A 20,866-nucleotide genomic window follows, 5' to 3' on the forward strand; every position below is an offset into this window, starting at 1 on the left:
AGGGTGTTGCTTGGAATGTATTGTATACCTGAATAAAAAAGAAGAATGATGGATAATAGGAAAGGTTAGTCGTAACTAAAGTTTAGTTTTTTAGCATTTGCTATACTGCCTTCATTAACGTAGCAGATCAAAGCGGTTTACATAAAGAACTGGAAGAGACAGAAAGGAACTACAATATTCATAAAGGAAAGATAAAAGCCATCCACATAAGTTAAAAGTCAGAGAGGGGGAAGGGACCTGAACAAAGGGAAGAAGGAAGGGAAAGGAGAGAAACAAAAGGGAGGTAGGGGTACTCCTGTAATGAGATGGTCCAAAGAAGCCCAGCTATGTGGTACCAAAAGCTAAAGTGAAAAGCTAGGTCTTTAAGGCTATCTTAAATTTTTCATGAGATAGCTCACCTTGAATTTCTTTTGAAAGAGAGTTACAAGTGAAAGAGACAGCAAAGAAAAAGGCAATGGTGTGTTAATTCTAGGCTGGCCTTCTTTGGCCCGGGGAGGACCAAACGACGGTTGTTAATTGAACAATAAAGTACGGGTAGGAGAATAGGGAATGGTAAGAACCGAAAACTAGCATGGAAGATGTAACTGAAAAACCCTGAAGGTAAGTGTATGAAGTTTAAACATGATTCTTTGCTCAACAGAAAGCCAGTGATGAGTTTTTAACAGGGGCAAATATCACTTGAATCAACATACGTGGCAGAGAAGACGAATGGCCGTGTTTTACAGAGATTATAACGTAGTGAGGGCAGCCAAGGTAAATATTGCAGTAATCAAGCCTTGTACTTAAAAGGGATAGTATAAGAGAGTGAAAGGATTGGGACTTATATCGACAAACAGAGCACAACTGACGCAAAATAAAGAAGCCAGTTTTACAGATAGTGGATATGTGTTGTGCAAAGGAAAGTTGGGAGTCTAGGATTACCCCTAAGTAAGAAAAAGGACGTGACTGGTAAAACATTTGTTCCCATAAGGTGGAGAGGAGAGGTAGGGATGGAAGGGCTGCTGGTAAACAAGCAGGCTACCGTTTTTTGTGGGTTCAGGACCATTTTATGATCAGCGAACCAATCAACAACCAAAGTAAGAAAGTTCTGAAGAGGGGTAATGGAAGGAGAATGCGGATCTGTAGGGAAGAGAAATAGGATATCATCTGCACAGAAATAACTAGAGATGCCTGAGGATTGGATAAGAGTAGCAAAAGGACTGAGGTAGAGATTAAAGAGAAGAGGGGATAATATAGAGCCCTGGGGAACTCCACAGGATAACAAGTGGGGAGAGGACATAGAGGAGTCAGTAACAACCTTGTATGATTTGTTTGAAAGAAAAGAATGGAACCAGGAGAGAACTGTACCATGGAATCCAAGAGAAGAAAGGCAGGGTAGTAAGAGGGTGTGATCAACTAAGTTGAAAGCAGCCAATAGATCTAGTAAAAGAATGGAACCAGGAGAGAACTGTACCATGGAATCCAAGAGAAGAAAGGCAGGGTAGTAAGAAAGTGTGATCAACTAAGTCGAAAGCAACCAATAGATCAAGTGAGACAGCCATTACAATATTGTGCCTATCTAAGTGAGTATGGATTTTACTAAGAAGACAAGCTAGAACAGTTTCTGTGCTAAAGTTGGCCCAGAAGCCAGATTGCCTAGGGTGTAGAGCAAGGTTGTCCAACCTTGATCCTCAAGGGCCACAATCCAGTCAGGTTTTCAGGATTACCCCAATGAATATGTGTGATAACTATTTGCATGCACTGCCTCCATTGTATGCAAATAGGTCTCATGCATATTCATTGGAGAAGTCCTGAAAACCTGACCTGGTAAGCGCTAAGGTTTAGACACCCCTTGTATAGAGCAAAGGTGTTCTCAATAAAAGATGAAGCTAGAAGGAAGACTACTTATTCCTACACCTTAGATAGAAAAGAAAGGTTGGAAACTGGATGATAGTGAGCTGGTTTTAGGGATCAAGGGAAGGTTTGTTTTTTTTTGTTTGTTTTTTAGAATTTGGAGAATTATGGCCATCTTCCAAAGTGTGGGAACCTGACCCTTGGACAGGCTACTGTTAACAGAATAGTAGGCAGTAGGTTCAAGTTTGGAAGCTGAAACCATGTGGATGGAAGAGGGTCTAGCTGGCAGTGAGTGATACGCATCGTTTTAAGGACTTCTGAGGGAGAGAGCAGTGTCTGAAGGTGAAATGATGACCAAGATGAGTATCTAAAAGTTGAGGAAAGGTTCTTGAAAGTAGAGCAGGGCAGGGGCGAAAGAGAACAAGATGTTGGGAAAGAAGTAGCCACAGGGGCAGGAGAGGGGGAAAATGGGGATGTACTGGGAATAGTCAAAGAGACTTGAAATTTTTGTGGAGAAATAAAGGGAGAATGTCTCTGCTTTGGGTATTTGTAATGTTTGCGAAGTATGCACTGGGGAGTCACAAAAAATTGAATACAATTCCCTGGCGGGGTTAGGGATTTTGTTAATCTTGTTCAAAAGATATTTTCCTTTTGTTTGTTTTGTTTTGTTACATTTGTACCCCGTGCTTTCCCACTCATGGCAGGCTCAATGCGGCTTACATTGGGCAATGGAGGGTTAAGTGACTTGCCCAGAGTCACAAGGAGCTGCCAGTGCCTGAAGTGGGAATCGAACTCAGTTCCTCAGTTCCCCAGGACCAAAGTCCACCACCCTAACCACTAAGCCACTCTTCCACTCCTAAGATCAAAATTGTAGTCCCGAAGCTTAAGTTTATATGTGGTCAAACTTGCAGGAGTTCTAGATTTCTTCCAGGAACATTTGGCCTTTCGGAGACTGGAGTTTGAGTAGACGAAGACCGCTATGATACCAAGGTTTTGTAAGTTTTTAGAGAACATGATGGACTGGTACCAGTGGAGCAATTTGGTTCAAAGTATGAGAAAGGACTAAATGCAATTTGTTAGTCCGGTCATCAAGACTTAAAAGGTGAAATTGGGAGGAAACAAAATATTACTAGAAGGATGTGCACAGAAGTTTAAGAGGGACAGGTTATGAGACCATTTCGGAGAAGCTTTTACCGGAATAATATGGGCTGGGAAGTTGATTGAGAAAGTGATTGCAAGGTGGTTGGACCATGGAATTGACTTATAGGAGAATTTAGAGAAGAAAGTGAGTCTGAAGGAACAAGAACCAGATCCAGGGTATGACCACCCTGGTGAGTTGGATAGGAAACCCACTGAGAGGGGTCAAGATCAGAGATAAGAAACAGAAGAGCTTTAGAGTGAATCAGTTGAGGAACATCAAACATGAGTGTTTAAAGAATCAGTACATTAGGGAAATGCATAGAAATATCACTAAGGGCTTGGTACACTAATCCCATTGATCCGACATGAGAGATGGTGGGCAGTAAAAAAGAAATATATTAAGTGGAGTTGGTGCAGAAATACGAATAGCGAGTACCTCAGAAGTAGGCAAGGAGGGAGGGGAGTTCAGTAACCTGAAGTGCAGAAGAGTAGAAGATGGTGACCCCACCTCCTTTCCTGACTGACCTAGCAAGGAAAAAGACCTCATAGCAGGGAGAGATTCATACAGGTAACTTTCTTCCCCGTTCCAAACCCAGGTTTCGGTCAAGCCTAGAGAAAGTAGTAAGATCCCTAATTTCACCGTTTTTTTCACGCATTGATCTACAGTTTAACCCTAGAACGCATATTGGGGGCCTTTTAGGCCCCCATGCTTACATTTTTGCTATTATCTGCAAAATTACTTTAGTTAGAATTTTGAAACTCAAGGTATTACTCAAGTATGTCATTGTTGATAATATCCAGTTGTTCATATAATTTTTTTTCATAGGCATTATGGTGTAACAATGCTTGTTTGGTGAAAACTACATCTGTACGAATTGGGGGCCTTTTAGGCCCCCGCTGTTTTTATCATGTTCTCAGAAGTGTTTGTGTCTCAAGTTACTTTATTTGTACTCAGTAATGCTGGTGGAGGGGCCAGGGTGTGGATAATAACATGTGAGGATGTCATGTGATTTTTGGAGGGAGTGATAAGGCCATGACATCACCTCAGGTCCTCTGAACACTGAGGACAGTATACACTGTGAGCTAATTGCTGAAGGACCTGTGATAAGATAAGCTGTTGAGAGGAAATCTGTTTCATTTTCTAACATCTAGTCAGCAATGGCACAGTCTTCCTCCAAGTGTCTGACTGACCAAGAGATTGAAGCGATTATGTTTCAAAGCGATGATGAAAGTGAACTATCTTTGTCTGATGAAGAATATCTGCCACCAGCTAATCAAACATCCTCATCCAGTGATTCTTCTGATGATGAAGAAGTGAATCTAGTGGATCCTCAAGAAGTGATAAGTAGAACATCCAAAACGAATGTTTTTTGGGACAGTAATCCTACATTAGTCGGACGTACTCCAATACACAATATTGTGAGACAGGCTCAAGGAGCTGTGGGAAGTCCCAGTTACTTTACCCCTAAAGATGTATTCTGTACTTATTTTTCTGACAATATTGCAGAAGAGGTCCTATTATGTTCAAACCTAGAAGGAAGACGTATCGCTTCAGCAAAAAATAAGTCCTGGAAAAATATCTCAAAAGAGGAACTTTATGCATATATTGGACTTTTCCTGCTGGCAGGGAGTCAAAAATCGTATGATGTCCCAATACGAGAATTATTTCTGGACCCACTTTCTGATCCACACTATAAGGCGACAATGTCAGTGGGCAGATATGAGGAAATTAGAAGGATCATTCGCTTTGATGATAAGCGAACTCGTGCAGCGAGGTTTGAAACAGACAAATTAGCCCCTATCAGTTATATCTGGAACATATTTATCAAAAATTGCACAAAACTTTACAATCCTAGTACTAATGTTACTGTAGATGAGCAACTTGTACCATTCAGAGGACGCTGCAAATTCATACAATACATGCCCAGCAAGCCAGCCAAGTACGGTATAAAAATCTTCTGGATGTGTGATTCTGCAAATTATTATGGCATAAATGGCGTAATCTACTGTGGCAAAGAGGTTGGTGCACCAGTACAGAAGGATCTGGGGTCTGAAATAGTCAAAACTCTTGCTGTTCCAATATTCAATTCAGGTAGAAACATCACCATGGACAATTATTTCACCAATGTTGAACTAGGCAATTTTCTGCTTGCAAAAGCTATTACACTTGTTGGTACTATAAAGCAAAACAGACGAGAAATTCCAGCAGCACTCAAACACAATCGTCAGCGAGCACTTTATGAGAGTGTCTTTGGATTCAATAACAAAGCGACTTTGGTATCTTACAAGGCAAAGAAGAAGAAATCTGTAATTTTACTCAGTACCATGCATCACGATTGCAGTGTTGACAGCAATAACCAAAAATTGAAACCAGAAATCATCCTGCATTACAATGCAACAAAAGGAGGTGTAGATAAAATGGATGAGATGGTGGGAGAATATTCGTGTAAGAGGCAAACAAAACGATGGCCTGTAGTACTATTTTCAAATATGCTTGATGTAGCAGCCCTAAATTCATTCATTATTTATACAGAAACTCATCCTGAATTTCATGCACAGAGGAAGGACAGGAGACGCTTATTCTTGAAGGACCTTTGTCATGAACTTGTAATACCTCACATGATAGAGCGAAGCGACTTGAAATGCTTGCCAAAGAAAACTAAAGAAGCAATGAAACGGTGTGGCGTACAGTTTCAGATTACTCCAGAGCCAGGAGAAAGAAAACGAAAGCGTTGTTTCATGTGTCCAAGAAACATAGAGAGGAAAACTGAGCGATATTGTTCCACTTGTAAGGAAACTGTTTGCAAAGAACACTCTTCTGAAAAAATAACATGTCAGAATTGTTTGGAAGACTAATATAATAGAAAAGAAAGTTAGAATAAAAATGTAGCTGCAGCTAGTTTGCTATAGATTTCTATGCATTTTTGTGTGTTTTCATGTCTTTGCGTGAAATTTGGGAAAAAAAAGATTTTTTGGTGTTTTCTGTGAAAAATTATAATTAAAATGTTGTCCACTATTCATATTTTATTGAGCAATTTTGAAATAAACTTGTGAAAGTTATTTAAGTGTGTTTTTCTACATTATGTGCATGGGGGCCTAAAAGGCCCCCATGACGTTAATATGTATATTTTTAACGTCATGCGTTCTAGGGTTAAGAGACTGATGGAAAGGTACCTAGCGGAATTATCAGGAGAGGCAACATAGAAAGAAACAGCTGAGAGGAAGTGTGCTTGTGGTCGCATGTAATCATGGTACCATACCTCTCAATGCATTGTAATGTGGACCTGGATCAGATATTTATACAGAATAGCTCTTGGAACGAAGGAGTCAAGGCAATAACAGCTCCAGAAAGCTCGAGTTACAAGTAAGGCAGCACAGAGAATAATCCAGGACCTAAGCACCATCTTGAAGAAAGTGAAATATCATCAAAAATATAAACCTTGAGAATACAGTGGCACGCGCCGTCCCGACAGAGAACAGTACCGTGAAGTGCAGTTTAAAAAATATTGTGAAGGGGAGACATTTGGGAGACGCTGCAGTAAGTGGGCAATAGCAGAGAACCAACACAGTTCAAGGGAGACCTAAAAGACAGAAACAGCAGCACAGAGAAGCATTCAGTCATGTAGCAAAAAATGGCAGGAACGCAGGGCAATTTAGTAGAGTGCCTTAAGGATCTTTTGTTAACAGGATTGAAGAATGGTTCAGGGTCAGTATTCAAAAGGCACTATATATTTACTGGCAGCAGCTAAACATATAATTCACAAAGCCACCAGTTTTCAAAAGGCACCATATACAGTGGTGGAAATAAGTATTTGATCCCTTGCTGATTTTGTAAGTGTGCCCACTGACAAAGACATGAGCAGCCCATAATTGAAGGGTAGGTTATTGGTAACAGTGAGAGATAGCACATCACAAATTAAATCCGGAAAATCACATTGTGGAAAGTATATGAATTTATTTGCATTCTGCAGAGGGAAATAAGTATTTGATCCCTCTGGCAAACAAGACCTAATACTTGGTGGCAAAACCCTTGTTGGCAAGCACAGCGGTCAGACGTCTTCTGTAGTTGATGATGAGGTTTGCACACATGTCAGGAGGAATTTTGGTCCACTCCTCTTTGCAGATCATCTCTAAATCATTAAGAGTTCTGGGCTGTCGCTTGGCAACTCGCAGCTTCAGCTCCCTCCATAAGTTTTCAATGGGATTAAGGTCTGGTGACTGGCTAGGCCACTCCATGACCCTAATGTGCTTCTTCCTGAGCCACTCCTTTGTTGCCTTGGCTGTATGTTTTGGGTCATTGTCGTGCTGGAAGACCCAGCCACGACCCATTTTTAAGGCCCTGGCGGAGGGAAGGAGGTTGTCACTCAGAATTGTACGGTACATGGCCCCATCCATTCTCCCATTGATGCGGTGAAGTAGTCCTGTGCCCTTAGCAGAGAAACACCCCCAAAACATAACATTTCCACCTCCATGCTTGACAGTGGGGACGGTGTTCTTTGGGTCATAGGCAGCATTTCTCTTCCTCTAAACACGGCGAGTTGAGTTCATGCCAAAGAGCTCAATTTTTGTCTCATCTGACCACAGCACCTTCTCCCAATCACTCTCGGCATCATCCAGGTGTTCACTGGCAAACTTCAGACGGGCCGTCACATGTGCCTTCCGGAGCAGGGGGACCTTGCGGGCACTGCAGGATTGCAATCCGTTATGTCGTAATGTGTTACCAATGGTTTTCGTGGTGACAGTGGTCCCAGCTGCCTTGAGATCATTGACAAGTTCCCCCCTTGTAGTTGTAGGCTGATTTCTAACCTTCCTCATGATCAAGGATACCCACGAGGTGAGATTTTGCGTGGAGCCCCAGATCTTTGTCGATTGACAGTCATTTTGTACTTCTTCCATTTTCTTACTATGGCACCAACAGTTGTCTCCTTCTCGCCCAGCGTCTTACTGATGGTTTTGTAGCCCATTCCAGCCTTGTGCAGGTGTATGATCTTGTCCCTGACATCCTTAGACAGCTCCTTGCTCTTGGCCATTTTGTAGAGGTTAGAGTCTGACTGATTCACTGAGTCTGTGGACAGGTGTCTTTCATACAGGTGACCATTGCCGACAGCTGTCTGTCATGCAGGTAACGAGTTGATTTGGAGCATCTACCTGGTCTGTAGGGGCCAGATCTCTTACTGGTTGGTGGGGGATCAAATACTTATTTCCCTCTGCAGAATGCAAATAAATTCATATACTTTCCACAATGTGATTTTCCGGATTTAATTTGTGATGTGCTATCTCTCACTGTTACCAATAACCTACCCTTCAATTATGGGCTGCTCATGTCTTTGTCAGTGGGCACACTTACAAAATCAGCAAGGGATCAAATACTTATTTCCACCACTGTAATGCCTGGGTGGAGTTAAGGCGGTAATGTCCAGCTATGCATGTAACAGAATCAACCACTGCAGGGGAAATTCTGTAAATGGCACTCAAAATTCAGCGCCAAAGTAAAAGCTTGGCACTGAACGGTATTCTATAGCAGGCGTTGCGAGATTGACGTTCTTTATAAAATAGCGCATAGTGCTGGGATTTGTGCTCAACTTTGGGCGTGAGAAGTTAAACTAACTGAAACCAAGTTGAGCGCAGATCCCCTGAATTGTATAACACTGTGTGCATTTTAAGGGAATGTCCCCTGCCATGCCTCCTTTGCAGATCCGCGTGGAAACACTTAGATGCTATTCTGTAAATGGGAAGGATATGTCACATTTTTGGGGGGGATCATCAGATATTGTCACAAATCACACCATGAGAAACTATGTTCCTTTTTCAATTATGAAAAAATGGTAGTGATGCAAATCTTCATCGGATCACCCTTCAATATATATATTTTTTATAATAGTGCTTTTTTTCTTTTTTTATAAAAACCTCCTTAAGTGCAGTAAGCCAAATCTCATGAATTTCATAAGCGTGCATAGTAACTCAGCACTTATCTTAGAAAGCGGCAGCAGTTTCTACTCACAGGAGAACCTCCGCCGACATGGCCAAGTTTCGTAAAACTTCCTCAGGGAAGAGGCATAGTCTGCTTGCTCCTGTCTGAAAAAAGAAAAATGGCACCGGGGTTGGTGCGAGCAGGCTGTATGAATTGCTACTCGCTGCCACTGACCGCTAGAGACAAAACTTTTAAAAAGATCCTCTGAGGGGGGCAGAGTCGAGAGACAAGGGGAGATGCCTGGTTGCCGGCTTGAGAAGGGACAGGAGGGAGAGATGCTGGAGTATTTGTGAGGATGGGCAGAAGAGAAGGTAAATACTGGACTATTTGGGGGGGGGGGGGGGGGGAAGGTAAATGCTGGACTCTATGAGGGTAGGGGAGAAGGTAAAATGCTGAACCATGTATGAGGGTGCAGGTGGGAGGTGGAGAAGGTAAATGCTGGACCATGTGGAGGTGTGGTAGAAAGTAAAATTCTGGGCCATGTGTAGGGGTATACATTGACAATTCTTGCGCTGTGTAAGTGTGCCATGTGATGAAAAAGGTTGAAAATCTCTGGTGTAGGCCTTGTTTCAAAAGCTATGAGATAAGACTTAAGTCTACATATGTGTACCTTAGAGGAAAAGGAAGAGTTAGGATTATGACAGAGAAATTCAAATACTTCAGAGTTTTAAATAATGCCCAAGAAGCAAGCATTTTTAAGTAGAAATGAAGATTTAGCACTGGAAGTCACGGTATGAGACTGTAGTGAGTCAGGAATAACAGGTAGAGTGCCACAGGGGAAGGAAGCAACAGTATGTACAGAGCCACAAAACCTGGAGAAAGTTATGTTTTCTCAGGGTTGTGAGGTTAAAGTGGTCCTTTTGAAGAGCAAATAAATATACTCTCCACAGCGTATTGCACAAGTTCAACAAGAGGTTTTAAATTATATAAGTTAAACTTGAAAAAGGCAAATGTTTTTTTTTTGGGGGGGGGGGGGGGATTTTTGCATAGGATTAAATATGCTTCATAGCATGCGTTAAAATGGGGAAACTATAATTTGATGGGCTTTCTGCACACATCATGAGGTATTTCATCTGATCTGATCTTTTCCTGTACCTTAGCTGGCCTTGGCAGGACGGGTACGCTCATAGCATGCTACATGATGAAACATTACCGGATGACAGCAGGAGAGAGCATCGCCTGGATCAGGATATGCCGACCTGGCTCAGTGATTGGGCCACAGCAACAGTTTTTGGTGAAGTAAGCAGGCCCAGCTTGTCTGTAGTGGTGCTACAGTGCATTCAGGCTTTGAAGACAGTTTTATGGTTTTCCCTATCAACCTTTCTAAGCATATATATATATGCTAAACTTCCGGAAAACACTCAAAACTAACCTGTTTAAAAAGGCATACCCTACCGATCCTACATAAATGCCTGATCTTTGCAACACAACAAAACTAAAGAACATAATGGACATAACACAACTCTTCTGTTGTACGATTCCCTAGTGTGGCTGTGCCACATGAACTTTATCTTACCACAACATCACTTTGTATTTGTTTTCACCGGAGTCTGTAACGCCTCTCCGGCACTATGTAAGCCACATTGAGCCTATTAATAGGTGGGAAAACGTGGGATATAAATGTAACAAATAAATAAATAACGGGCTACAAACAATTAGCAGAGAATTTTAACAAGTACAACACAGGAAGGATAAAGCTAAAGATAACAGCAACAAGCTAGGAGGTAAACCACAAAATTGCTAACAAACTAACTAGCATTTTGCATCAATACTAACATTCAGTTACTCCCAATTTACAAAAATTATCATCCAGTCCCCAAAATAGGAATAAAGAAAGAAAAGAAGATAGCATTAAAAAAAGGGGGTGGGGACAGGTAGTATATAGGTATCCTGCAATTTTTGTGACCCCACAGCAAACCCTTGCCCTAATTGTAGGGCTTTTGGTAGGACAGTACCCAACGAATTGCATTGACCTAAGTAAGATCCTCTGTGTCATGCTGTGGTGCTACTGGATCCCAGGAAGAGAGCCCTCCTGACAGATCATTCGGTTCAAGCAGCAAGACATAACAGTAATTTAATTTTGGAAATCTAATCCTAATTTGATTAGTGGAGAAGTAACTAGGTCAAAGAAATTGCCTCTGTGAAAGGTCTCTTGTTCTTTAATGTCTAAAATGGATAAGCGCTGCGGGACTGTTTTGGGATCTCTTGGATTTATTAGGAAACTAATAATGTGCCACAAAATTGATCCATATAACAGAGCACATTAATTGAAGGTTTTGTATGATATGTTGCAATTTGTCTTGGTGCTCTTGAAAGAGAGATAATATGCCCTGCCTCCTTCATACACCCACATTTACTTACTGTCATGTTTTAATACGACTTCCTTGGTTTTATTCACGTGTCGCTTTGTTTCTCTTCCCATCCTTTTTATTAGTAAAGAGCCCAGACTCTGGGTGGAAGGAGATGTTTACCGTAAGAAGTTAAAAGAGAAGGGGAGCAAGCATAAAGCATCAGTTACACTGATCCTGTCGGGAGTGGATGACATTTCTATCAGTGATCACAGGAACAAAACGAGTAGGAAGGAGGACACAGAACTGGTAAGTCATGTCGGAACCCAGCTGCTCTTAGCGTTCACAGCTCTTGGCTCCTAGGATGCGGCTGTTGGGTTTTTACTCCTGATCCTTCCCAGTGTGTTAGTCCTTTCATCTCTAGACCTCAGTAATGTTTCCTCAGCACAGGTCTTCCCCTCTCAGTCCCAGACAGAAAGTTGGAGTATGTTTTTACCGGTGTAAAATAAGACAGAGTGTAGATTGAGTATCTTCCCTACTTTTTGTAGTTCTGTGTTTGGTCGCATCCTGAGAGTAAGGCTTACAGTCTTAGCATTGACACGCAGTATATGCCAAAATCATGTTCTTCTGTAGGCTTTGCTTAGACACTGCTATCTTCCCCACTGGCCAGTTTTGTCATACAGAGCCACAAGTATGAGAAGAAGAGTGAAAAGTTACAGGGCACCATCCAGCTTTGAGAGAGATTGAAGGTTCTTGGTTTCCTAATGGTAATCTTTATATATATAAAATGTATTTGTACAGTATTGTGTAACACCTCTTTTCCCTCTTCATTGTTTGAAATGTGAAAGACTGCTTAAGAAAACACACAGTGCAGTGCTGACCTGCACAAAGGTTTCACTTCAGCCAGAGTGATAGTTGCTGGATGCTCACAGGTGCTATAAAAATCCATATTTCCTGCAGCTTCACTCCAGAGATTTTCTTTTACCAAGTTTATAGGTTAAAAAAAAAAACCTCATATAAGAGTTCTTGCATTAAAACAGTATTGCTGTCACCTCTTCCTTGGTGTGGCTGACCTAGGGGAGCAGGGGGCAGGAATGGGAACATTTCAGGTGTCAGACTGCTAAGGGGGAATTCATCCGTTTCTGTCACAGAGCTTGATTGCTTTGAGTCTATGAGCAATGGGTGTAATTGTTTTTCTTTTGGGTTGATTTAGTGGCAGTTCGTGTACTGATATGAGAAGGAATGGAGCTTGATTCAGGGGGTCATGTTATTTGCATCCAATATTCTCAGGAACTGGCTGGGAGGGTCTGTCCCGGGCAAGGGAATTGATGGAGAGGCTAGGCCAGGACAGAGTCGAGCAAGGCAGAAACCAGACAGGATAAAGAATCGAATGTGGAAACACAGGTTGAGCAGGAACCAGGCATGAAACAGGAACCCCAGTTAGAGCAGGAAATGTGGAGGTAATAACTTGCACTGAAGCAGTGCATGGAGCTGGGTTGGCACTAGACGCCAGACCGGCCCAATGTTGAACCAGCAAAGGTGTGTGTCTGGGCTTTCTTATATACTGTTACCAATAAGACACTCCTCTTTCTGGTCCAGTGGCTCCTCTGGAGTGGGTGGGTAGGCTCCTCCTGCTGCTTGTAGTCAAGTTTCATGAAACACTGTTGGTAAAGCAGCCTCTGTGGCTCAGCTGTCACTGGCCCACGAGGCCACAGGTTCAATTCCCAGCAAACTTTTCCAAGGTACCATCCCCTCTTGCTGGCCCCTTCTGAGCCGCATGTCCTGTTTTTTCTGGGTGGTCATGGTGAAATCGGGCCAGCAGGTTATTAGCATGAGTACTATCCACTGGTTCCCAGCTGTGAGGTCCCATGAATGTCTGCTCAGACTTTTCCTTGGGTCTTGTACTCCTTGGATGTCTGGTAGAGAGCCAGACTTTATCTCCTACTGCAAATGGAGGAGTATCTCATCTTTTATCAGCATATCTTCTCTAGGTTTCCTTTGCTATTGCTAGCTCTTGTACTTAGATGTGCTGTTTGCTCAAGGTTTTATACCAGGGTTGTCTGACCTCTGTCCTTGAGAGCTACAATCCAGTTGTATACTATCTAAATAGTAACTGGAGAGATCAGGACATATAGCTGCTCACATGGTCTCAGCAAAGAGATCCTTCTCTCTTTTCTCCCTGGCTAAAACTGGAGAAAAAGCCAGCACATCCTAGTTGAATTTTGAGCTTCTGGGCCAATCAGAACCCAGAACAACAAGTTTTAAAAGTAGCTGGCCACATCACTGCAGGTTACTTCTTATCTGTGTTAACTAAAGAGGGAACAGTCATTTCTTGGTAACAGCTTTAAACATAAACATGCACCAACTGCTGGCCAAACTAGAGAAATACACTTCAATAAATAATCAATACAGTTTACAGGCTTAAAGCCCACTGTTTTGTCACACAAGTACATTCCCCATAAGTTCAAATCCCTCTATCCAGTCACAAATCCCATCATAAAGTTTAATCTTAAGAGGTCAGGTTTGTCCTTGTTCCTGGCCCTCGGCCTCCTGAGATTGCTCTGACTCGGTAGCCTGCTCTTTCAAGAATTTCACATGTGCTCAGGAGGCCACAATAGAGGCAGAGTCCTATCCAGCATCATCTTTCCAGCTCCTCTGCTGATAGGTGCCACCTCATGGTACTCAGTACCATGGGCTCTTCCAAGTATTTGATACTATGACTCGGTTCAGTTCTCACAGCATGGCTTACCAGAATATGTTGTGATAGATGTCTGTCTATGTGACAGCATGATTGGCTCCTCTAGGCAAGCCAGAGGATCCCATTGCGCCATTCTAGCTTCTATCCAACATAGAAGCCGGAAGGCTGCATCAGAAATGGGCATTGAAAGCTGACTTGTTCCATTTGAAGTCTTTTTACATATTTGTGCACAGCACTGTGTATGTCTAGTAGAACCATATAAATGATTATTAGTGGTGGTGGTGGTGGTAGCCCAGCACAGGAATTCTGCTACTGTTGATCATCCCTGTCATCATGTTACAGTCAGCCAACTGGTCTCAATCTAGTTTCTCAAAGGTAAGAGAGAGGGCAATTAGAAAGTGCTCCAGTTTGGTTAGGATAGTGCTGTTCTGTGCCAGCAAGAGAGTGGCCCATACCAAGAGAGTAGCATAGTGACAGGTGGCAGGTAATGACCAACATGGCCCATTTGATTTGCACAGCAAGGTGACTAGAATCGTACTTGCCGCTCTGTGCAGAACATACAGGTTACCTCTTCTGTACCTTTTGTTTAGAATTGTATCTGCTGTTCTCTGCAGGTTACACCACTCTATACTTTTTGTTTTCCTTTGGTCCATTTCGCTTGCTAGACATGGAGCCAAGGTCAGGCTTTATAATTAGCTTACTTAAAGCTGACTTGTAATGAGCCCAGTGGGGAACATATAGAGATGGAGTCGGATACAAAGCTTGACTGATGCATGAACCTTTATACTTCTCTCTGAGTGCTATCAAACTTTTCTAATAATGGTGTATGCAGTTCCAGGGTTGTGCAACAGTGACGCCTAGTGACCAGATTCGAATCTAATGCTTGCAAGTAGTCACATGACGAGATGAGCAGAGCAGGACAGTATTTTGCTTCTTGATCCCTCTCATCTGTACAAGTGGCAAATGTGTGAAGCTAAGGACCCCTTAAGTTGCTACCTAAATCACCATAGCATTATTGGTGCTTCTTTTCCACCCCAAACTGCAAAAACTTGAAGGAAAAAGAGAAAGGGAAAAGTGGCCAAAGCCGGATGGTGGACAAGCCACTTGGCCCTGAGTCTGCACTTAGAGTCTGAGGGACTGGTGTGGCCGCAGTTGTCACAGAAGTAACTGGGGCAATTGAGTATGTCCTAGATTAGAAAAAAAACCCACAACTGGAACAGTCCTTTTGAAATTGAATGAAGTTAACACTGAACTAGTGAGATATGGCTGAGATAGAAGACAGTGGGTTTCTAACCTAGAGGACTCGGTGCATCAGAAAAGCTGATCTGAGAGAGCTGCCTAGTACATCAGTACAAAGCCCCAGGCCCGGATGGGTTTAGAGAAGAACTTCACAAGTATTACATGACAAAATCTTAGAACTGCTGTGGGTTATGTATGAATTGGCACTTTCCTGGAAGAGCTGAGAATATGTATAAGCAGGCATTTCTCACATCAAAAGCCCCTTTTGACAGTTGACCAATATCTTTGCTGCATTTTGCTGCTGTGGGTTATGTATGAATTGGCACTTTCCTGGAAGAGCTGAGAATATGTATAAGCAGGCATTTCTCACATCAAAAGCCCCTTTTGACAGTTGACCAATATCTTTGCTGCATTTTGACCACAAGCTCTTAGCATGGGTTCTGGGCTCAAGGCTAACCTCAATCTTACAGGATTTGGTACTGAACCACCAAGTAGGATCGTGAGACAACATGCAGTGATGAACCTTACAAAGGTGATTGCCTCAGTGGAAGTGGTTAGGTCTAGAGAGATTTCTTCTCTGTTAATAAGTTTGATATGGAAAAGGCATTTGATCATGTTAATTGGGAATACTTGTTTGAGACTGCATTGTTTTAAGTTGGACAAAGTCATTAGTGCCTTTTTTATGTGTATGTGTTTTTAATTGCTGTACCAGTACCCGAGCGTGAGGGTAGTGGTCACTGGGCACTGTTCCTCACTAGTTCAGTATAGAGAGATACCTGCCAGAGTTGCCCACTCTCCTCCTTTTGTTCTTCTGGTCACCAAATCCTTTCTTTAGATCTGCTGAAAAATGAGCATTCGTGCTCCTGTTGGGGGCCTCTAAAGATCCCAATCCCATCAGGGTCAGAAGTGCTAGTGGGAGGTGGGTACTTCGGCCCATTTGCTGTGGAGTTGTTTGCAGATACAAATATACCAGAGGAAAATGCGGTATTGCGTAGAGAGTGTACTCGTCAGACTGTAGTATTTGTTCAACCTTTTCCTATCCTTTGGGAGAGTGGGGAAGGTGCATAAGTAGTGCATTAGAAAAGCCTGTATGGTGGGGAAGAAAGGCGTCTCAATGTCTTCATTCTGGGGATGGTGGTATGGTGATAGAGACTGCATCAGTGGAGGTACACTGCAGTAGGAAGAGGGCTTTTCTGCTGGTCAGGGAGGAGTATACGGGGTCAACTCAAGGCATGGACCAGATGAGGCATTGGCTCAGGGTGCCAAAAATCTGCCTCACCTGCTTTGCTGCGGAAACTTCCAACCACTTCCGGGTCATCCCCCGTACCACCTCTTCTGGGGCTGCCTCTGCCTCCCAGTATTTCACCAAGTCTGCTGCTACTTCCTGGGTGGAGGTGGGGGGGGGAAGGGGAAGAAACAGTGCAGGGCCATTCAGACTCGGGCACACTTCCAATACCTTGCCAGTCCCCTTCTGAAAGCATACTTCAGAAGCTCACATCAGAGAGGACAGGACTGGCAAGTTATTGGAAGCACATCTGAGTCTGAATATCCCCATACTCGCTGCTCCTTTTTCTCAAGGAGGAGCAGCAGCAGACTTGGTGAGATGCCGGGAGGCAGTGGTGGCCCTGGAAGAGGTGGGAAGGGGGGCGTTGGTGGATGCAGGTTTGGAGGCCCTGGGGAGGAGAGTGTTGGAGGGCAGCAGATGTCAAAATAGAGACAGATGTGGGGAGGGTTCAGATGCAGATGATGAGGAGAGGGTGCAGTGCTGGACAGTGTCGAGGGAGGAGAAAAGCTGGAAGAACTGTAGAAAATTATTTTAGGGGGCCTGGGGAGAGGAAAGGAGGGACAAAAGAAGAAAAATTATGGGGGAGCCTGGAAGGAAAGCAGGGAGAAGAAAATATTCCTGAGGGTTGGGGGGGGGGGGGAACTGAGAGAAAAAAATATTCTGGGGGTGGGGGACTGGAAGGAGAGGAGAAAATATTTTGAGAGGGAGAAAATCATGGAGAAAAGGAGAAAAAGTTATGGGGAGTCTGGGAGGAAAACTAGGAGAAAGGAAAATATTCTGTGGTGGGGGGGCTGGAAGAGAGGAAAACAGGGAGAACAGGAAATAGTATTCTAGGAGGGGGACTGAGGGGGGAGAGGGACACAAGAAGAAAAGAAAATATTTGAGAGGAGGCGCGGGCGATGGGAGAAAAGGAGAAAATATTCCAGAGCCAGTGAAGTGACTTGAGGAGAGGACTAGTATGAGCATAGCAACACTAGTGGAATATGTCGTGCAGCAAAATTTTGAACAGATTGAAGAGGAGAGAGATGGTTTAGTGGGAGACCTGTGAGAAGCAAGTTGCAATAGTCTAAGTGACAGGTGATAAGAGTGTGGATAAGGGTTGTGGTAGTGTGCTCAGAAAGGAAAGGACAAATGTTGGTGATATTATAGAGAGAGAAATGACAGGTTTTAGAAGTGGAGAGAGAGGAGTCGAAGATGACCCCAAGGTTACAAGCTGATGAGACTGGGAGGATGAGTGTGCTATCCACAGAGATAGAGAATGGGGGGAGAGGCTGGTTTAGGGGGATAGATAGGAAGCTCAGTCTTGGTCATATTTAGTTTTAGATGGCAGTGAGACATCTAGGCAGTAATGTCAGATAGGCAGGCTGATACTTTGGCCTGAATTCCTGCTGAGATTTCTGGTGTGGAGAGGTAGATCTGGGCGTCATCAGCGTAAAGGTGATAATGAAAACCATGAGATGAGATCAGAGTATCAAGGGAAGAAGTATAGAAGGAGAAAAGAAGAGGCTCCAGGACAGATCCCTAAGGTACACCAGCTGATAGTGGAATAGAAGTGGAGGAGGATCCACCAGAGTATACACTAAAAACTCCTAGTCCCCAGAGCCCAGAGTAGATCCTGGTTCTGATTGAGCTGGACGCTGAGTGGAGGAGGAGGGAATTCCAGGTCTCCATATCCCCAGCTCTAAAAGAAAATATTTTTGAATGCACCTTTTGGGCACTCTTCATCCTTATTGGATTTTATTATAAAAACGAGGGTGGGATTTTGATCTTGACAAGTTTGTCACCTTTAAGAATGTGGTGGTAGGTGGTACGAAAGGCCTAAATGGTATGGGGTGTAGCTACCTTATATGGCCTGCAATGGTTAGTCCCACACGTGTTGCATACAGTGAATCTGGGTTTGTTTTTTAATCACTTTTAGTTTTAGAACTGCCTTCTATTGAGCTACTGTGTCATGAGCTTTCATCAGCAGCAGCTTGGGGCTTCCTCCCCTACCTTTATAATCCTCTTTCCTAGCTCTCATTTCAATGTTTGGCCAGAGACCATAGACCCTGGCCCTGTCTAAAGCTGGATACGCATGCACCAGTTGTCGCCAGTGAACAATAGCTAGGATAACCCTTCTCCCCTCACTTCTTTGCCTTTTCAGTTCTGCCTCCACCAGCCGGCTGGCACTGGGGAGCAGGAGATTTAACCTGGGAATTGAAACTAGATTGCTCATATGCCAAGGCATAGCACAGCCATGGGGTCAGCAAATAAATGTATTTTTATAATCTATAACTCTGGTTTAGTGATGGGCTAGTCACAGTTTGTGGTGGTCTGTTTATTTCCACAGTATAGCGATGAAGATGATGTGGGCAGACTGACGCAAGGTGATAAGCTCCGGGTTCTGAAAAGCAAAAGGCAGGCAAGATCAATCACTTCACCACTGTCGTAAGTTCATGTTATGTATATTGACGTGAAGGGGGGCGGGGTGGAAGAGGGAGGATCTTCCCTTCAGTTTGTACCCTTTGTGATAGTTAAACCTAATTGTGAAAACAAGAGGCAGCTTGGCTTAACTAATTTACCAGCATCACCCAGTCCCGTGTCATTGCTAATTCCTAATCATTAACCTGCTTCTTTCCGACTCCCAGGACATTCATGTCAGCAGGTACTGGCTGTGCTGGTTCAGGGCTGGAAAGTTGGACCCTCCCAATGTGTGCTGTTTGCTAGCAGGAAATGCTCCTATGCAGCATCTGGGATCCTTTATTTTTTGGTCAAACTAAATACTGCTTGTAGTGCAATAACATCATCTCTTTCTTTCCTCATTCCAGCCACTATTTGTTTTTCTGTTTGACTTGTTCTGCTTTGCTTTCCAATTGTAATTCAATATGCATGTATGCATGCAAACTGAGGAAGGAAGCAATTTCTTGGATTTCACTATTTTGTCTTAAGTAAATGTTTTTTTTGTAATTAATGAAACAGAATTAACATTCTAGATCTGCTTTATGAAAATGCTCTAAAAGATGATTGTGTACATAAGCAGGAAGACACTTTTTTTTTCCAAATTATATTTCCCTCATTATATTATGCCATACACAAGGAGGAGTGGGGAAGACACATTTTGAAATAACTATTTTCTGGGGGAACCCAGTTTGAAATAACTGCCTTAATTAAAGCAGAATGCCTTCCATTCATGAGTCAAAGTCTTCACTGGCTGGGATTGTTGCGGAGGCTGTATTCAGTGCCCCCTAGGAGGAGGAAGTCCGAGTCATCACACATGTGGTTGGATTTTGGGACCATGATTGAAGAGTTCTGGAAGCATGCATGGTGCGTGACCCCTGACTGAGGATTGACACCATGAAGACTGGAGAGGCGATTATAAAATGGAGGCGAAATCCCTGGTTGTAAATGAAAGCACCAGTTTCCAGTCCTAATTCCAATAGAACTGGTTGTATAAAGAAGGCAAAAGGAAACTACCAGGTCCCCCATAAAACAGCATTCGAAGAAAGCTGGAATGGAGTTGTGCTTTTTCTAACTATCTGTTCTTACCTATGTGTAGCAGCGCTCCCTGGTGGAGTCTGAACTTGTCTCTGCTAGCTTCCGTCAAATGAACTCTAGATACCCTACAGTTGATGAAGCAGCTCTTTATTTTCAAAGCTTTTCTTTCGATTTCCACACTATGGAGGTGGTAAAAAGCAACAGGATCACATGGCGATGACGAGAGAGTTGGCCATAAATCCTTGATCATGTTTTTATCACAGCTCTGCTGCATGGAGAACAAGTGATTTTTTTTTTTTTTTGGAAGAAGTGAGCTTCTGGGCTGATGAGTGTGTTAAAGAAAATTATAACTTTTTAAAAATTTTGCAGGATTAAAAAAAAAAAAGTCTATACCTTTATTTCTATTTATATAATGCTTTTATCAATTCTATTCAAGGACCTCAAATACCAGACTGTAGAATGTAACTAGTAATGGCAGAAAACAAGTATGTGTAATGGATTGAACTGAGACGAGGTTGAAGTAGAGCAAATGTGGAGGGGAAGAAAAAGTGGGAAGTAGCTCAAGAAAAAGGACAAGATGGATGAAGGTGGCTGAAACTGGAAACAAAGCCCCGAGAGAGGCAGGTATCTTGAAATTAAAGACTTAAAAAAAAAAATGAAAAGCAAGTGTAAGATGAATTTGATTGTTTGAACTAACTGCAGAAACGAATGAGAAGCAAAACTCAGGACTGTTTAGAAGGTAAATAAGGAAAGGGGGTGCATAGATTGTATTACTGAAGTTAGAAAAAAATAAGAGCAGAGGGGAACAGGAAATATCAGATTAAAGTATAGTAGAAGGTGAATGGGATGCCCTAATAAAATAGCTAGCTACAAATAACAAACATTTTTTGGGGGAAAATAAAAATCAAGTGACTTGTTTGACTCTCTGAAATCTATAC

General features: G+C 42.8%; 1 protein-coding gene across 7 annotated transcripts in view; it reads left to right on the top strand.

The window, feature by feature from the left end:
- Positions 1 to 20,866, top strand: part of CDC14B (cell division cycle 14B) — a 150,228-nt gene that overhangs the window by 101,278 nt on the left and 28,084 nt on the right. For all 7 annotated transcript variants that reach the window (XM_030193631.1, XM_030193633.1, XM_030193634.1 and 4 more), the window contains exons 10-12: positions 10,045 to 10,183; positions 11,379 to 11,541; positions 18,784 to 18,881. In XM_030193631.1, the coding sequence (XP_030049491.1) occupies positions 10,045 to 10,183; positions 11,379 to 11,541; positions 18,784 to 18,881 (400 nt within the window). The remainder of the gene's footprint in view (positions 1 to 10,044; positions 10,184 to 11,378; positions 11,542 to 18,783; positions 18,882 to 20,866) is intronic.

Source organism: Microcaecilia unicolor, chromosome 2 (assembly GCF_901765095.1).
Source record: "Microcaecilia unicolor chromosome 2, aMicUni1.1, whole genome shotgun sequence".
NCBI lineage: Eukaryota > Metazoa > Chordata > Amphibia > Gymnophiona > Siphonopidae > Microcaecilia > Microcaecilia unicolor.